The following is a 20,971-nucleotide window of genomic DNA, read 5'->3' as shown; positions in this document are numbered from 1 at the left end:
TTTTAATCGATTCTCAGGAGACCGCCACAGTGCATTGAAGTGGTTAAAATCTATTAGTAATTGAGGTTTTGGTATTGAATGTCATAGAGCAAAAGCGGTAATAGATATGAAGAAGAGGATTCTTGCAACCGATTCAGCGTGCCAAGTTCCATGTCCTCCGTTAATCCTCTATTCAAACCGAAAATGACAAAAACAAAACTGTTTCCAGTGTCAACGTTGATCACCATAGAATTAAAACGGTAATAGATAGTAGCAATTTTATGCAATTGATTCCGCTTCCGAAGAGAGTATATTGTGACGAGTCAGACAATATGAACCAAAACTAGATGTGGTTGAAATTTACTAGTATTTCCTGTTTCGATATTGATTTTCATGAAGTAAAAACGGTAAGAAATATCCATAACTTTTTTTTAATCAATTCAAATTCTCAAAAATATGTTCCATCTCCTCTGTTAACACTCTATTGAAACCGAAAGTAATAGAAATGTACCGTTTTCAGTTTCAACGCTCATTGGCATAGAACAAAAACAGTGACAAGCGATAAGCGGTTTCTTACAATCGATTCAGCATCTAAAGAGAGCATACCATCACTACTCGTAACACCCTACCAAGACCGAAAGTGGTAATATTTATTAGTACTTTCGGTTTTAATAATTATTTCCACAGAGAAAAAATGGTAAAAGATATCGAAAAGCGTTTTTTTTAAAACATAGATTCATCATTGTCTTGACCTTTATTTATCTATTCAAACCATAAGTAATGAAAATCTATGTATACTGATATCGATAGTATTTTTTGCTCACATGCAGTTCGCAGTAAGGATGTTTATATTCTTCTTCTTCTTCTTCTTCTTCTTATTATTATTATTATTATTATTATTATTATTATTATTATTATTATTATTATTATTATTATTATTATTATTATTATTATTATTATTATTATTATTATTGAGGGGCTTGCTGCAATAATGTATCAGCTCTATTTTTACTTTTTTGTTGGTGTGGAATAAAAAAAGTTTTAAAAATTCAGCTTTTACTCTAGCTCCAAACTACTGTTTGCTCACTTAGTTTCCATACGTGCCGATTATTTAGGAGGAACTAACACTTTTTTGCAGCAAGCATTTGAGTTATTTTTTAAGGGTGGATTGGGAGAGTTTGGAGCTAACTTCTTATTGCAAAATGCTCCTCGATTATTATTGATTTATATACTTTTAATAAGTATTTATTTTAGAAAGTTCCTTGTTAAACTATTGACAGTCAAATCCTGCTGGTATAAATTCCCAACGCCAATAACATGAACAAAATGTTCATAACTGATCAATTGATTTTTCCAATTATCAAACAAAATTGGTCTTAAAGTCAGCTCTGTAGTTATTTTTAGTTGCTTTTGCTTTCTATACAGATTATGTTACTCACAAAAACGATGAGATGCAAATTAACTAATTAACTTTTTTTTAAAAATCCCTACCTGAAGCATTCAGGAACACGTAATTTGTACAGTCAAAAATAATATTAAATGTAGGTTGGAGGTATAAGAAACCTACATTTATACTATACCTATACTTAATATTGTTTCTGACTGTACGTGCAGTTTCGGAGTATTATTTACTCCTTTCTCAGTATCAGAGAAATTTCGCTACTAAACAAAATGTTATAATGACGAAATTTCTCACCTGGCTAATTCTGATCATTTTTATCATATCATTTGTGTAAGCAATACTTCACTGCCAATTAAGGAGTGAGTAATACTCCGAAGCCGTATGTAAGAATTGTGTGTTGCTGGATGCTTCAGGTAAGGAGTGCTAGTGTTTTTAATGTTGTTATTTAACGATACATTATTATTTCGTTCACAGAGGCCAGAAGAAACAGATCTTCTTCAGCTAGTTCCAGGAAATCAAACTGCACCCTCCAACATTCCATCATCTGTTCCTACAGCGTCGTTACCAGTAAACACCAGCGACATACATTCCCAGCAACAGTTATTACCTACGATGGGTTCCACTGAGGGAAATGAACTTATCCCCACTCCACAATCGAATGTTCAGCATCAACCGGAGTGTTTGTCAGTGCAAGAAACCACCGCAAGCATAACGTCAGATGCAAAGACAATGATAACAAACACCTCTGCTACCACTACTTCTGCTACAAGTACAAGTGCCAGTGAGACGGACAACACTAACAATACCCTTCCGCTCCCAGCATTCCAACAGGCTTTTGGTTCGACAGAAATTGGAAGATTCGCGCATGAAGGTTTCTTCAGTCAGGTAAGTAGAGTCTCGAATCATTTTAGTCACTTGAATCAACCTTCCTGGGGATACAAATGTGAATATTCTCTGGGATACTAAGACATTTTTAAATGATAAATATTGTTCATACATATACTGTATATGTATTCGTTTAAGTTTATTATAATCATTATTATTTACGTCTTCCTTATTATAATCAAAGCTTTGTGTTGCTTTACCCTGGTAACTAACAGAAGTGCCAATCATGATAATTAAGCAAGAAAAAAAATGTTATAATGTAATGATTAGACTGTAAGAGCATAATCAAGTTTACGGTACAAAATGTTAATAGTAAGTTTAAGTACACTACAGTAAAGCAGATGCTGCTTATTTTCTAATTCTAGTCAATCATCAAAAGTATACTAAATTACTGCTCCGTTTTCACATAAATTTAAGAGTGTAACTTTCATTTTGCGTTATTTCCTTTGTTTTAAAACCTCCGTATGAAGATCTTTCCTTTGTATCTCACAGTAAGCTAAGACAACAATATTTTGGAATAGAAACTTATTATATTAATTTCCAGGTAAACGCAAGAGAAAAAGATTGCCAGTAAATGTAAATATCAACTTCTTAACCTTACTTTTGTTCTTGATCGATTTCCTTCATTTTAGCACAATCTTTTTAGATATATTAACATACAGCCTTGTTCAAAAAATCTTGGCATCCTTTCTTTACACAATCATACTCTAGTAACTATATGGAGGAAACTTTAATACTTTGACTCTAAATAAAGGTTTTCAACTGGCCAATGAATATCTACACTTGTTTGATCGAACTCCAACTGTGGGTAAGAGTACATGGCTTTTCAAAGAGGTGGGTGCCAGAAATTTTTGAACAAGAACTGTTCATATGAACACTAAGTTGTACTAGATTTAGTAGTGAAAATAAATTTGTAACCACGAAATACTAGCAAGTATCAAAAGTTTTAACAAATTTGTGTATGCCGTAAATAAAATTTATTTACGTTTAAAGGTTGATATTAAGAATTAAATTTGATTAAATGGTAACTTAGAAATTTAAAAACAAAACCAACGCTCACATGAAACCTCGATTTAAGAAAGGAAAGGGCAATTCATGTCTTGTTTGAAATCAAAAGACATATTTTTGTAAAAGCAACATCTTACTTTAAGTAAGTTTTAAATGCTTACATTATTATTATTTTTTTATTATTATTGTTATGTCATAGATAAATTTACAGCGAAGGCAAATGACGTTTTGAACTAAAACCATGATCAAACTTTTAAAATCTTCCGGATTAATTATAACTGTTTAGACATGTTTTATATTAAGTAGTCATGAAATACTTTATCACTGACATTAAGACATATATCTTTAACAAGTATGAAATTTAAAATATATCTATATAGAGAGAGAGCTCTACAGTGTTGCTAAAATTGATATTGCTAAAGAGAGTGCATTTTTTAAAAAACATAATTTGAACATTAATGTTAAAGATCTCGTGATAAATATGTAAAGAATCATACAGAAGTTCACCAGGGACCAAACAACAAATGTATCTGCATAATTGGATATATATATATGACGATAGAGATATAATTGTTATTGTATTTAGCGAAATATATTTCGTAGCATATAGTGTAGTGATAACTCATAGTTGGTTAAGTGATATACTCATATTTCAGCCACACGGAGCTTGTCAATTTTGTTTTAATTCCTTTAAAACTTTTTCTTTTAATTCCAAATAATTGTAAAATATACGTAACAGTACAATTTCCCTGACTAATGGAGCATACATAGTTAATATTTGGTGTAAATAAAATTAGATTATGAGAATACGCATGCAATTTTTACCATTACCGTAAACTGTCATTGTTGGAGTAATACATTACACCAACTGTATCAACCATAATGTAAAAGTACAATTTCAGTAACATTTGCTCTGAGTAAAGAAAGACACAATCACGTGTTCATTTCGGGTATCGAAACACATTTCAATTACTGTATGCAAAACCACCACCAATTACACCATGTATCTTTCATTTCGACTTTTTATTATTATTATTATTATCTTTTGGAAATGAAAATACCAAACTTAAGTTGTATCGCACCAATTTACGGAACAAAAAACGAAGTAATTAATTTGGTTTCATTTCCGGAATCATAGAAAGGACTTCGTTATTATCAAGCAGTTTCAAAATTAGTGGCAAAAAAAAGAAATCTTGTTTTGAAATAATTTTATAACTGCAAAAATAAAACATTTTACAAAAGTGTATTCCACCTAACTAATTAAGAGTTAATATGCTTTAAATGAGTAGTGCACATAAAATCATTGCTGTTATTAGATTATAATTCCATATCTTCAAGTAGATAGGTTTCTTCCTTGTACATGTATATATAAAAATATATATATATACATACATTCATATACACTTCCATTTAAGAAAATATAAGAAATCAATGAATCCAAAGATCATGTATACATATTTGTTTTACTTCCATATGTAAGATCTCCAGCAAACTGAATTTTTAATATACTGTGATTTCTGTTAACTACAGTATTGCTACCATTTTAATTGTTTAATACACTGTTTGCTTTTTTTAAATGCAATGTAATTAACGAAGTAAATTGAAGGATAATTTTTCTACGTTCTCGAAATTTACACACAATTGTATATAGTGTTTGCTGAACAATATTGAATTTGAGAAGAAAAATATACATATATTGGTATGAGTAAATAAATATTGGGAAATAGTAAGACTTATAAGTAAATGATTCCGCTATCATTAAAATGGAGTTACCAATAAAGTAACCAATTACATAGATGTATGTAATTCCACAGTTTTGAGTAAGTCAACAGGTTTTTTTTGTTTGTTTGTTTGTTTGTTTTGTTAAAATAAGTTAATAATAGTCTTTGCTGCTCTTCCTTATTTGTAAGATAAAATATAAGTTAATTTATAGTGAAAGATAGTGTAGCGCTTTGTTAAAGAAAATACGATTTAAAACATATTGCACAAAACCTTTTACATAAATAGCGAAATCAAGAAATAATTAATTAAAAGTATTTTGAAATTATAGGGTGTTACAAAAATTTGTTACAATTTTTTGGAGATAGATTCCTCACATAAAAAAAAAAAAAAAAAGTTAATATGAACCTGTGGACGGAAGTGCATATTTTCGTACTTATAGGGTGCCGAAAACGTAAAAAAAAAAAATTAACTTTAAAGGTCCATAGTTCCACTATTATAGAACCGATCATAGTCGGGTCAAGACATCATTGAGGAACTAGAATGTGAACTATCCAAATATCCAGCTTTCAGAACCTCCGGTATTTCGCAATTATTTTTTAGAGAGGCTGTTTAGGAATACTTGTTCACTCTCCATCTACCTCTCTAAAAATTGGTCTACAAGAACTGGAGCATTCTTAAAAATGTATATTTGGATAGTTCCTCAGTGATACTTCGACCGGACTACGATAGGTCCTATAGTAGTGGAGCTATGAAGTTTAAAATTCACTTGTTTCACGTTTTCAGCATCCTATAACTCCGAAACTGTCCACTTTTGTTCACAAGTTCATATGAACTCTTTTCTTATTTTGATGTAAGGAATCTGTTCTCAAAATATTGTGTCACATTTTTTCAATACCCTGTATATTGATTTTAGTTAGTATTTTTCTATTAATTACGACTAGTTTAGTTAGATAGGCTTCCATAATGGAATGCCCCAGATTTTAAAGTTGCATAAGATCTAGAGAAATAGTCTCCCAGTAAGCTGAAACAGGGGAAAAGACTATTGTTCTTCCATACATATATATATCCTATCTTGTTTTTTATACATATATAGAATTGAGTTTATGATCTATGCTAGTGTTTTGTTATTGTTGAAGAGGGTATAAATATATAAATAAGTTTTGGAAATATTGTGGAAGTTATTTCATACTTTAAATCAAAAGGATGTTCTTATAAATATATATTATATAAGGACTAAAGAAACATTACTGAACAGAAATTATTGTCTTTGGAAGTATTTATATAAAGCCCAATGAAAATATATAATAATTTGTAGATATTTATTCAGAAAAATAAAAAAAAATCAGAGCATAGTTATGTTTTACATGTTAACGCTGCCAGTTCCTTTAAGAATATTATATTAGAGTACGATCCAACAGAGAAAAGGAATTTATATATAAATACTGTATGTATAAGCCAGCAGACATGTGATACTGTCCACATTACCTTAGAATAGATCCTTTACGTAGATTTACATATATAGATATATATCCTTTAATGGAGTGCCTTATATACATATGTCTATAGTTAGAGACTGGTTTAATGCTGGCTGACAGTGACTTGTAAAAAGACTGCAAACCGTATGTTCTATATATAAATATATATAGAGAGATTATTTTCTGGATTAAGAGTCCGTGAAATGCGTGAAAGTTTTAATTTTTGTGTACACATGTGTTATCAGGGTTGTTTTGATACTTTTTAACCGTGGTATTAACTGCGAGTTTTCAGATGTTCTCTTAAAATATTACTTATTGATAAACATTGCTAATTTTAAGAAAATTAAACAGATTCGTTATTTAAAAAAGCTTACAATTTTGATTATCTATTAAAACGGCTAGAAATCATCACATTTGTCAGAAATATAATAAATGAATATGTATAGGTAAAATTTGTTAGGAATCTAAATTAACACACGATGGGCACATTATTTTATATATACTTACATAATTATATAACACTTAAGTAATTTCTGCTGTATGTAATCCTTTAATATTATTCTTACCATTTAGAAACTGAAATTCGTTACAATACAAAGATTTAAAAGCATCTTAAGAACAATTATTTTAATTACGTGACTGTCAAACATCCTATGGTAATGTGAGTGTTTAATGTTTTTTTTTAGTAAGATTAATCCTTAACAACAAAATATTCAATTGACTTTTATAATATTATATTTAAAATACAGTAAGCATAATTTTTATTTACCAGAATCTTGCCTCATTTAATCTCATATATCAGATACAACAGAGGATTTTCAATCTTGAGTAAGATATTCTTTCAAAACTTTACATTACAATTACATATACTACTTAAGAGAAAAATAACTTCTTAAATTTAACCCATATCGTATAAGTACAGTTTAGTAATTCTTTCTTCCCGGAATTTTTCTAAATAATTGAAGGCTTGAGTTGGATATGGTCTTAAGTCCATTTTTTAGATTTTACAGGAAAGCGAATTTTCTGTTGCAGGAAATCTACGTGTATTACAACAATGGTACTTACTATTTGTGAAAGGGCTGTCAAAAGCAATAAGTTTGGCAGATGAAATTAAATTTGGAAATTTTTATATTTCGAGATATAAAACGAAAAGTGTCAAATTTTCACAAAAAAAATGAGGCTTCACTCAAGAAAACAGTAGGAAATTGCATGGACATAAGGCTTTGCTCAAAAGACTCAATATGCATCACATGGGGCGTTTTCCTAAATGGTTTGTAGAAAAGCAAAGCTTAAATGGGGAAGATGTGTCTTTTCCCAAAAACTCAAACATCAGTTCCATACCTTTCTACTTGTATGTGTGGCTTCATCCAAAAAAAGCTTCTGTTTTGTTGTCACATTCGCCTATTTGATAAGGGCTCATCCTTAACGTGCTAGATATTCACTTCAGCTTTTGTCCATAGATCCCTTCCCAAACGTACCAAAACTACAAAAAATTCATTTTCGCTAATTTTGGACATGAGGCCTTATCCAATTCAGCCCTTCAATTATTTAATAGTTAATGAAAATATCCTCCGTTCAACATTTTATGTAATATTTCTAAATAAGTTATTATTTTAAGCATGATACAATATCTCACGATAACGGTTAAAATAGGAACAAAGTGGGTTTGACTGTGGCTTTCAAAATAATGAACAAAAGTACATAGGTAGTCACTGTTGTTTACTGAGGTGATGTAATTTAAACATTAAATTAAACCTGTCATGAAAAATCTAAAATAGATTTTTCTGTCATTGATAATATTTAATTATGTATGAAAAAGTTGAAAAGAAAAGAAATCTAGACAAAACCAATAAATAATCATTGTACCTTTGGATGTTTCTTTTGTCTCACACACAAACACAAAATTAAATAATAGAAACAGGACGTTATTCCTCTAGTTATCAGAACAGCCCTGAAGCGATTTTATTAGAATATACATAATGGCAGAAATGAATATTAATATAGTTGTAGCTTATAAATTAGATACAGTTGATACCTGTTAGAGTATTCTGTATTATCTAGTCAATTGTTGTAGTAATGTATGTTATACGTGTATAATGAAAGAAAATTGTGTTCTTTCGAATTTCTCATGCCCCAAATTGTAGCAACCATTTTGCACTTTCCTCATATTCGTTCTTACAAGACTTTATTTCTATCTTTTTTGTTTACTAAATATGGAAAAGATCTAACCAATTATATTTTTCTGTTATGGTTTCAGAAATATTTTATCATTATTAATCATTGCATAATTTTAAAAAATCAAGTAAGAGTAGAAAAAATATATATGTAAATAAAATTGTAAAAATTAATATTAATAATTTTATCACTGCTTAAAAAAAGTGAGAAATTGTCTGTCTGTTAGCTTTCTTAAAAAATATCCTTCTTATAATGATGTTAAATAGGAAAAATGTTAGATCTACATATATATATATATATATATATATATATAAATCTATTTAGAATATTAATGTATATATATATATATAACAAGAAAGGACGTGTTTTGTTTCCTTAAAAAAAGATGTTAACGCCAATTATATATATACACACACACAACTGTCTAAAATAAAAGGATTGCTAATTCACAACCAAATTAATTTCAAGTAGTAAATACTGAAAATATATTCAGCTATTCATAATAACTTAAAAATAAACACTATCCCTCACTTACTCTTTTTATTTGATTTTGTGATATTAGATATTTTTTATATTTAAAAAAATATAAAGTACAGTATTATTCTTTCTTCAAATAAAATATTTTCAATAAAATGATCATCGGTGATATTATTTCATTCATAAGTGAAACTTCAGAAGAGAGTATTGTAGGGACAAAGAAGAAATTCAGAAATTTTCAATTTATTGTTAATTTAAGCGAAACAGGAGAAGGTAACTCGCACTCAATATTATCACAGAAAGATAAATAAAGGCATGAGTAGCTTTCAAGACAGAAAGTCTCGTCGTAAGAGATTAGAAAAGAAAATTAATATAAGGCTAAAACATCTGGTGAATGGCCAGTCACATTGGAAATTATATTAAAATATTACGACGAAGAATGTGTGATAAGTCCAAGTAGACAGCCATAATCCTTAAAAAAAATGCTACAGAGAAACCTGTACATACAACAGCTTCACATTGTGGATAAAAAGGGGAACACATAAATGAATAAAAGATATAAGTACAAAGATTAGCTATTGAAAGAACAATAATAATAACAATGATGATGGTCTTCCCAGTGCTATTATTGGTCGAACATAGAAAGGAAGAAAAAGGGATCGGCGAGCAAACTAAAGTGAAAAATATAGTTAGAGGCAGTTTGATTTAGGCTTACAATATCTGTGCTCCCATCTCTTGCTGAAGATGGAGTGGATGGAGGGATTTTATGATACAAACACAAACTATTCGTTCGAAAGTTGAGTTGTTGTGGCCTGTGTACTTGGGTATAGGTAAATGGAGAATCTGGATATTGCAAAAGTAACTATACCTTGAAGGTGTGTGTGCATATAGAGGAGTCGGATAAAATGTAAGATGGTAGATTTATTTTAGGAAGTAAATGAGATTAGAGGAATCGCAACAAATAGAATGTGGAATGAATATAATGTTGAAAGATCTGTTTTCTGGGATGTTGAATGGGCAAATTGATGTTAAAAGTAGAATGGTTTTCTGCCTAAACTATTGATATTGATTAGGAACAAGAGAGGTTGAAGATTATAAACAAGTGTGAAATATAAAGAGGCGAGCTGGTATATACTATTTAGGGACGCAAAGAAAAAGCTATGTGTTCTTGGCGACGAGACAAGTATGAAGCAAAATTCATGTTTCATGGGGGCTTGGATGGTATTGTGTGAGAAGATTCAGAGAATGAAATGGACGATACGGCACACATACGAAATACATGGATAAAATTCGGAATTGAATAAAGATTAGGAATAGATATGAATTAATAATTACAAATCTTTTATTAACTTCAATATTTCAAAAAAGTAAAACTTAAGACACTTTACTAAATCAATTTAGAATAATAATAGTACAAATCTCAAGCTTATATGATAAAACTAGAGAGAATTTAAAACAATAATGTGAAACAAAATTGAACGAAATAGCGACAAATATATATATATATATATATCAGTTTCAAAATTTCTATTTTATAGGTAGCAAGAATGTGAATTTTCATAGGCGTAAAATTCTCTTTATATATGATGACCACAAGTAGACTAAAATTTGTATGGATACGCTTTATTTATCAGTTAGTCTACCCAGAGGCTTTATACACAAAAAATATATTTTACTTATAAAAAATTGTTAAGCTAAATATTAACAGGTTTTTAAAAAAATGAAAAATTAATTTGCTTGTGAATGCGACTTTCTAAGTCTGATGCAGCAATCCTTATCGAACATCCTCGCGGAGGGAGTGTGATTTGCATTAAGAATCCCGATGAAAATAAACATAACTATATAAATGATCGTAGTACATAATACATGAAAGAAGTTAATGTGTTCAATTATAAATTTTCTTCTGTTGCATTGTATTAGTAGGATTGTATGCTTTCGTTCCATGCATAGAATAGATATGTATTGTCGTTTATTATTTATATTTGCTAATTTGAGTAGAAATCAACCCATGTGATCTCTTAACATGCCATTTGGTTATGCTATGGTGTAAATACACCTTCTAATTATGGTCTGTTCGTTGTATTCCTAAATGTCAATAACAAATGGAAGAGGGCTAAATTGTTCTAAAATTTTTAAAGCATAACGTGTTAATATGATCAAAGTTTAAAAGAAAACCATTAGCTGCTCTTCTTAGTACTTTACAGTTAAGTTAAAAAAAAATAAGTCTTTAAAGAGAAAAAAGGCTCACTATAAACAACTCTAACGTTATCTGTTTGCATTAAAATATACCAAAAATAATAATAATCACTTCATCAGATCTTCTGAATAATAATAATAATATTTAAAAATATTTTTACTCTCTTATCAGCTGTCTACACTATTTGTAATGTAGATGTTATCTTATATTAGTGTATTTGTAGTCTCTTTTTTTAAAAAAAAAAATCAACTTTATCTAATTCTACTAAAAACATTTTCCAATATTTGAAACTATTTACGAAGCGGAATTGCAGGTTATATACCTCTTTTCATACTTTCAAACAAACTTATACAACTTATACATAACCGCCCAGATATTTTTCTCTATCATTATAAGCATTCATCATAATATTGATCATAGCTCCAAATATATTAAATTCTAGCGAAGTACAATCTATATATATTTAGAATATATTAACCCTTTAGAAATAAAATATTAAATCAGTAAACTAAATCAAAATTATATTGGATATTTATAGTTCAATTTATCCTTAAGCTAAGAATATAGCTAGAAAATATCGTATATGCTCTTCAGAAAACAAAATATAGAAAACATTTTTCTTAAGAAGACGTTGTACTTGCCTAGTTGTTTCATGAATATATGATAAAGCTTAAGAGATTTTTATTACTAATTTATCACTTGACATTGTCCCCATAAAATATAACCTTAATTTAACCATACCTTTAGTAATCCAATTTCTGAAGAGTATATATATATATAGCAATAGCTATTATTACCGTGTTTTCTTTAGTAGATTGCGCTCTTGTTTCATCTGTTCTTTTGAAATATATTTAATAAAACTAATTCAGAATTAAGTAATTAATAAAGGAGCATAAACTCATTATCCTGATCCGTGTTAAAGTAGAACTGAAGCTAGAAGCATTTAATTAAGTCATTTTGTATAACCATTACGTCAGAAGTCATATCAGAAAGAGTTATTTGAACACACGATTCGTTTAAACTTTCTATTTGTAAAGGGATATATCCTAAGAACTAGGTGTGGTTATATAGATGAGGATAATAAAATAACACGTTGAAACAGAATTAAAAAGTAGTTAACATGATACTAATGGAAGTAATTTTTAAAGTTCTTTTTTCCGTACTAGAACTTAAAAAGTAAAGCCAGCTTTACAAATAACTTACTATCATCTCTTGTCCGTAAGTATTTCGGAACTCAACTTGAAGCATTTAAAAAAGTCTGAAGCGATATCTCACATAAACTTCAATAAAAAATACCCTATTAACTTCACTTTCGTAGAATACCTGTATATATAATTTAATATGAACCACTGCCAAAGTTCTTTGGATAAACTCTAAGAAATCTACTTTTGAACTACTCTAACGTCTTTTAAGATACAACCTAACTTATAGTATGAATGATGAATACTTGCTGGAGTATGGTATTTTTGTATACTTCATAAAGAAAGATTTAAAAAAAGATACCAATGCCATGTTAGAAAAAGAAATACATTGATCATATCTGTAAACCAACATATACTTACGCCATGTATATATAAATATATGATACATTAGACATGCTTGCTTAAGTAATGTGATTTCGTTGTTATTATATTTCCTAATCCTTTTCCCATGACATATTCAGCAGCAGAAAAATAGTAGTGTATGTAGAATCTTCGAGTAATGATAATTTTAAAGGATTGCGAGGTTCACAAATCACCTACAAAATATATATTTTCCCGAATATAATGGTGTTCCCGATGTATAGTTAGGGAATTCTTCAGAAAGTTTGAGAATGTTAAAAACTATAGATAAACCACTATTCAGGTAGTATGGTAAGAAAGATAACAAACGAACCATAGATTTTTTTTCAGGATTCTTTCTTGTGATACAATGACAACAAAGAGATTATTTAAAAAAGGCGAAAAATATCCTAACCATCGAAAGTCCAACAAGGTGAATACTATATAAAAGCATAGTTCGTCCTTAATCATGTTATATGACAAGCGCCTTTTCTTGGTTCTATGCAGAATTACAAGTGGTCACCTCTATTTACAGGGTTCATTATGAAAGTAATGAGCATGATGCTACCCTGACTCAACAATCCACCGCAGCGCGCGCTGCCGGCGCGGAAAAAGTAGTGAGTGGTCTGTCCTTCCAAACGTGCCCGGAGTCAGTCTGCTGCGAGCAGTGACAGTGTGTGGATGTCGATCCGCGTGAAGCACGTTTTTACAAGTTGTAACACGGCGCGATGGAGGGTTCGCTCGAACAACGCTACGCCATAAAATTTTGCGTCAAGTTGGGTAAGAATGCTACGGAAACTTACCAGATGCTGAAAGAGGCCTACAAACAGAAGTGTTTGTCAAGATCCCAGGTCGGAAAATGGCACAAGTCGTTCAAGGAGAGTCGGGAGGAGGTCGCCGACGAGCCCCGTTCTGGACGCCCAACAACGGCCAGGACCGACGATAACGTTAACCGTGTGCGTGAAGTGTTGCGCTCAGACCGGCGTGTGAGCATTCAACAAATCGCGGACACCCTAAACATGATAACATTTGCGGTACATGGGATAGTAAACGAGGACCTGCAAATGCGAAAGGTCTGTGCAAAGCTTGTGCCGAAGGTGTTGACGAACGAACAAAAAGAACTTCGAGTTTTGTGCTGCAAGGAGTTGTTGGCATTGTGTGAAAGTGATCCGGGGACTTTTTAGACTCGGTCGTAACTTGAGACGAATCCTGGATCTTCGAATACGATCCAGAATCCAAAAGGCAGAGTGCAAGGGGGCACACCTCATCCTCCCCCCGCCCCAAAAAGGCGCGCATGATAAATCCCGAATCAAAACCATGCTCATTGTCTTCTTCCACGTTCGAGGAATCATCCATTTTGAGTTTGTGCCACCAGGACAACCTGTCAACGCAGGATTTTATCTAGAAGTGCTCAAGAGACTGAAACGCAGGGTCGCCCGCGTTCGAAATGACATCAAAGACTCAATGAAACTCCACCACGACAATGCACCAAGTCACACCACCTTCACCGTCGTCGACTTCCTGGCCCGGAGCAGAACCCCAGTGGTCCCCCTCCCCTATAGTCCTGACCTGGCTCCTAGTGACTTTTTTTTTGTTTCCCCGTTTGAAGAGACACCTCAAAGGAAAACATTGGGACTCCGTGCAAAACATTCAAGCCCATGTTACAAGGTTTTTAAAAGCCATTCCAGCCGAGGACTTTAAAGATGCTTTCCAGGCGTGGAAAACACGTCTCCAGAAGCGTATCGATGCAGAAGGAGCGTATTTTGAGGAATTTTAAAGATTTGTAACAATCGGAACAATAAAACAGTTTTTCTAAAGCAATGCTCATTACTTTCATAATGAACCCTGTATTTTTTCATTTCTTTTTTACTTACGAAACATGATAAATAACGAGTGAGAGGCAAATGTGGTGTTGTTTGTGGACAAAGGAAAATGTTAATAGGTAGATGGTGAAAATGTATCGTTCTGAACTAACAACAACACATTGACTCCAAGTGCAGACATCCCATGAACGCGATAATGACGTACCGTAGGAAACACCTGTTTTCAAGTAAGCCAGGAGTAGGTAGAATATTACTTTTCTTCAATGATTAACCAGTTTCTTGTTTGTTTCTAACAGTCTATTCGTAGCATAGTTAGTGGCCAGCCATATGTGTTAACACTATCTGGTACCGTCATCGTTACCATATTACGCCATAATACCGGAAAACATGTACGTCATTATCACAGACGTGGTAACAATACATTCCGACCCAGCCTACTAATTAATATTCCCGTTTGTCTACAAATAATATCCACTTGTCTCATATTTGTGATTTTTCATGTTTCGTAAAAATAACTTCATCACCTTCGTATGTTTCTGGCATTCGTGAGGACGAATCTCGAATCCTCACCTCATCATTTATATCTCAAAAATATCTACACAGACAGATCTTCCCTTGGTGGCAGTTTCATTTAATTCGCACATAAGGTTTAAAGGTTTTGATGATCCAAAATTCGGGTTGCGGGACTTTCCAAACACTCTGTATAATAAATTCCCAGGTAATTTAATTAATTAAAAGAAATAAAATATCAGAAATGTCATGATCATCTTCGGAAAATTGACACAACAAAATATTTAAAGTGTAATTAAATCCTTGAAAGAATTATCCCTAGATCCTGGTTGTATATTGAAACACTCAATACAACTACAAAACAACAATAAAAGTTTGGGGCTGTTGTGGCTCAGTGGTAGAGCGTTCACCTCCGGTCCTTGGGGTCCCTGATTCAATCCCAGCTCGCGCCGTGTGGACTTTGTGGTGGACAAACCGCGCTCATGGGTTTTCTCGGGGTTCTCCAGTTTCCTCCCACTTTCTTCATTCCACCATTTCACTCATCTCTCATCATCACCGTCTAGTTTTGGCTAACCGGCATAACCATGGGACGTAAAACTTAAAAGATTTCGTTTTCTTTTGTGTCCCTCACTGCCCGTCCACGATTTTGCATCAAGCCTAAGGGAGACGAAGATAATGAGATGGATAATAATGATGGAATGAAGAAAATAGGAGAGAACGAGAAAACCATGAGAAAACTCACGCACAGGCGGGAGCTGGAATCGTTCGAGAGACTCAACGTAACAGAGGTACACGCTCTACCACTGAGCCACAACAGCCCCAAACTTTTATTGTTGTTTTGTAGTTGTAAGAGATAATTCTTTCAAGGATTTAATTACGTAAGGAATCAGATAACCTTTTAACGGAAGAACATTAAAAGACGTTCAAGTGATCCCTTAATCTAATCGTCAAACCAACTTCCTTATTTCCAATTGCCTTATGAGCTTTTAATCACATGAAAGCAGGGCTATTCTACCCGTGCTTTATTCTCTTAGTAGTCCCGCCTGTGTACTTTGGTAAATAAACAAGAAGTTGTCTTACAATTGAAGTGGTAGAATGTATTAACTTTATAATGAATTCGAACGGGATGAAATTGAGACTAGTTTTCAGTAGGAAATAAAGAGTTTATCGAATGACACTTAGAACGTTTCTTTGCCTTACCCTAATTCTTCCCTACCTTTCCTTGGTAATTAAAGGAATTCATTAAAAATGTTGAGGTAACATTGGAACTCTCCCTTTATCACAGGTAAAGATTCTCCATCAAAATTGTTTCTGTACATCATTCAACAACTGTCAATAGTCTGGTAATTTGTTCCGGTGTTATGTCACGGTACCATTAGATGACGTTCAACAAAATCACGAAAGCTAATTATGTAGGAATATAAATACAAATTACATTCAATATGCAAATATTTGTCATGGAATTTTGATGAACAGCGATGAGCAGATGAGCAACTTAAAATAAGAACTTACAAAACTGTAAATTGATGACACAGCCGTGGAGAGTTTCACATTATACTCATCTTTAACTTTAATTCTCACCATATTGATCTTCTGTTTTAAAATAGAAAGAAACCATTAATGCCGGAGCAAAATTATTCGGTTTTTCCTACTTCTTACTTATGTACTAATGAATAAGATGATCATTTTGGTTGTTTTAACTAGCAATTTTGGTCTGGCCTGTGTATCATGAAACTAAGAGAATCTATAATAAAAATATCCATAACGCCAAAATGGGAAAAATTTTAATTTCAATATTTAAAAAACTCCATTTAGAGAATATTTAAAGAAAGTTCAAAAGAATCTAGTATTGATAGGTAAATTCATTTATACAATTTTTCAGGAACAGTATTTCAAAAACCCTATTTAAAATACCTGGGAATTTGACATAATATTATAGTCAGTAATAGTAATTAATAGACTTTTTTCAGGTTTATAAAATATCCCAAATACATTTCATTAGATATAGTATTTTTCGAAACCTATTTCTCAAATATCAAGATAAACTTCTTGCTAACATAATTTATTTAAAGGTTTTATGTTTACATCCACGTTAGGTACAGTAATCTTACATGCTTAATGAATTTCGAATTTCCAGCGAGAAAGTAAATAAAAAAAATATTTCTAATTAATTTTCTTTTGAATTAAAATTACTTTGGTTAACAAAACGAAACCCAATGATCCTTAAATGAGAAATTATGAGTAACCACTCATTCCAGTCAAGTCGTGGAGTCATTTGATGATTTCTGTACGTGAAACGAAGTCACAAAGAAAAATTATCTGAAGTACAAACATTTGTTAACAACATTCGATCGTTTGCCGTGCGATTTCGATTAACAATATTGAGCACGAGATTTATATGAAGTGGAGATTTCTGGTACTGACAGTTGATGTCAATACTTTGGATTGTTCTATATGGGGTAGTTTTCATCTTAAACATTTAGTTTCCACAGAATGTTGGACTGTAGGAGATCTAAATAGATCTGAAGTAGCTCAACAACGCCTAAATTTTAACACATGAATAAGAGCTTATCGACAAAGAAATTTCTTCTACTCGACGCTTCTAACACTGTAATCAGAATTGATTGTACACAGCACAGCAAATAAGATGAAAATTAACGTTCTCGACTGTTACCACCTTTTCAGAGGAAGAAAGGAAAAGGAAGGGGAAAAAAAGGAGCGATCTGCTAACGATCTATATACTTCAGAGTTTGTTTGAAGTTTAATGTCTCGTATTAATATTGAGGTTATATGCTACACGAACCAACAGTTTAAGATAGGATGCGAATCATATGAAGGGTACAGAGGAAAAGTCAGAGTCCAAATAATATTATTAATAATAATAAACCTATATTAGTATCACAGCATACCTCTCATTTAGTCGCTTTAACATATGAAATTGGCAATGGAGGGAAACCAATATTGTCCAAATTATAAAGTGAAAAAGAAAACTGAAACAGGGCAAAAATCAACAAGGTTCATTCATAACACGTAATAATAATAATAATAATAATACGAGGAGAAGTCAAAAAGTAAAGGGACTTGAGAAAAGATATATTTATTTTAATGATAGGAAACTGAAATATACAATATTTTCCTACATAATCTCCCTTCACTTCAACTAACTTTCTCCAATGTTTCACAAGTTTTTTAATTCCGTCGAAAAAAAAAAAAAAAAGTTTTTCGGTTGCATCTGTAACCAATTTTGCATTGCATCAATGACTAGCTGATGGTTGACGTTTAAATTTTTTAACTTCTGGTGATGGATGTTTCTAAATCATGCTCACAGCCTTACTTTCCGATTCGTAATGATGTACCCATAGTTGAGGCGGATTGCCTTCCCGATCTTTCCTCGTCAAATAAAGAAGTTCTTTCCTGTTTGAAACGCTCTATTCATTCGTAGATCTTGCTTCGCGATAAACAGCTGTCACCATACTGCGCTTGCATTCGACGAATAATTTCCACAGGTTTAACACCTTCCGCAAACGAAAGCGAATCACTGCCCTCATTTCCTCTTTGGTGCAGATCGACAATGGAGCTGCCATGTTTAACAGTCTGCTACACTTCAACGACTAACAAGGGAATAACAGTGGCACGTTGCATAAAAGTATTGCAGACGACACTAATTCAGCGCTAGATACTAGCAGTGTTACCAAACCCTAGTATGAGAAATTGCAGAAGTCCCTTTACTTTTTGACTTCAACTAGTAATAAAATAAAACAAAAAGAAAGTAAATAAGAATAGGGTAATAAACATTTCTGACCAGAACGGTTTCGACAACTTAGCGTTGTCTTCATCAGACACTAACTGACAAGTGTCTGATGAATTGAATTGACAAAGGCTTTATTCAAGCGGGCGAGGTTCAGCATATTGCTGCTCTACCACCTAACCCTTGTCAAGGAGGTACATTGAGTTATACAAAAAAGATACAATCAATTGAATACAAAAGATACGGTGATATACAACAAAAAATACATGTATACATTAGATAATAAAAAAAAAGAAAAGCAAAAGTGGTACTTTTAACAAAACACATACATACGCACAAGTACTACAAGTGAAGAAAGAAAAAAAACATACAAATACAAACATGAAAACAAACACAAACCAATCAATAACATAGAGACAAAATAAGTTATGCTTGTGATTCACAATGCAGGGGGGAGGGTGATGAAATATTCTTACAATGTATGATTATTTAATAAAGAAGATGTACCAAGTCAAGTCTGATTTCATTACGTGGTTCAAGTGATAGAATACAGATCATGGGTACCTGAACTTAAATTTTGTTGGCTGAGTAAATAATTTTTTAACATTTTCTTGAAGGAATTAAATGTTTTAGCTTCTTTTACTACATTTCGTAGACCATGACCTTGGTGCTAATACTGAAAATGCCGCAGTGGTTTGCTTGAGTCTATGGTGTGGAATACCAAACGTATTTCTTTTGCGTGTTAAGTGAGTGTGAATATTTGACCTAGCAGTGAGTTTCTTGTATAAATACACGGGACGTGTTGTTTTAAGAATTTTATAAATGAGAGAGCAATAATGCAAATGTCGTTTTCTGGACATTGTCAGCATGCTATTGCTGTTCAGAATAGGCAAAATATGATCGAATTTTCGTACATTGTAACAGAAGCGGATGCATGAATTTTGTACCTTTTGGATCAGGATGGCATTGCTTTTTGTTAGAAGTGGGCCATGCACAACATCACAATAATCAAAGACAGTATCAGCTTTTGTGTCAGGAGTAGCTTGGTATAATTTGGACAGAGAGTCTCGTATTTTGTACAAGTTTCTTAGTATTCCTAGAGCTTTTGAACAATGATTAGAGACTTGATTATTCATAGAAAGCTTATCATCAATTTGTACTCCAAGACTTTTTACACAAGGTGAATAGGTAATGGTTGAGTCCATTATTTGTAATTCTAATTTGTGAGGACCAATTTTATTGAGTTGATTAGCGGAATCTAGAACAGTATAAGTATACACCATTTACTGATAGCATTAAGATCTTGGCATGAAGACAACGTTAAGTTGTCGAAACCGTTACACTGTATTCAGTTTTTAATAAATAAGTGTATATACTCTGGTCAGAAGTGTTTATTATTTCATTTAGTGAGTTCCAGAGTCGTGATGGATAGAGAAGAATAGGGTGCATTATTGCTAACACGAAAGCTAAAGCTATTAAGTTGAACTATTTGTAGAAGTTTAGCGTTCCTTTTCTGCACCAAGGCTATATGAGACGTGGACCTACGGTTTTAAGATAAAATCCGAACCATCGTAAATTCGTTCAAATCTTAGAGGTTCTACCACCGAGAATCGAACCCATTACCACGTAGACCAACGAAAACGGCTGGAGCTATTAGAGAATGAAACAACTGCATATGGCTACTTGGCATTGTTCTTATATTGTTAAGAACATTTGAGATTTATAAAACCTTGGAGGAAAAAAAGTGCCCATACAAATGAAAACTCAACAAAGTTTCAGCCCTTCTCGCTGGTTTAGTGATTAGCGCGTGTGCTTTTGCTGCACCTGGTTCAAGTTCGATTTCCGGTGGAAGAACACAAAAATTTAATTTCGCAATTATTCACTTCATCCGTCTCCTTTAGCCTACAGGACATAACCATGGAACGATCAATAGATAAATAAAAAAAATCAAGAAAGTGTCATTAATTAATTGATATTTAAATAATTTAGAGTTGACTTAGTAATATGTATCCTATCGCTTTAATCAGTA

At 32.0% G+C, this 20,971-nt stretch overlaps 1 protein-coding gene across 3 annotated transcripts in view; it reads left to right on the top strand.

Moving 5' to 3' along the window:
- Positions 1–20,971, top strand: part of LOC145686646 (uncharacterized) — a 272,938-nt gene that overhangs the window by 247,207 nt on the left and 4,760 nt on the right. For all 3 annotated transcript variants that reach the window (XM_081760124.1, XM_081760127.1, XM_081760125.1), the window contains exon 8: positions 1,856–2,266. In XM_081760124.1, coding sequence (XP_081616250.1) covers positions 1,856–2,266 — 411 coding nt within the window. The remainder of the gene's footprint in view (positions 1–1,855; positions 2,267–20,971) is intronic.

This window comes from Thermobia domestica, chromosome 5 (genome assembly GCF_964235325.1).
Source record: "Thermobia domestica chromosome 5, izTheDome1.hap1.1, whole genome shotgun sequence".
Taxonomy (NCBI): Eukaryota; Metazoa; Arthropoda; class Insecta; order Zygentoma; family Lepismatidae; genus Thermobia; species Thermobia domestica.
The sequence above is the reverse complement of the archived record's forward strand: the minus strand, read 5'-3'. Positions and strand labels throughout refer to the sequence as shown.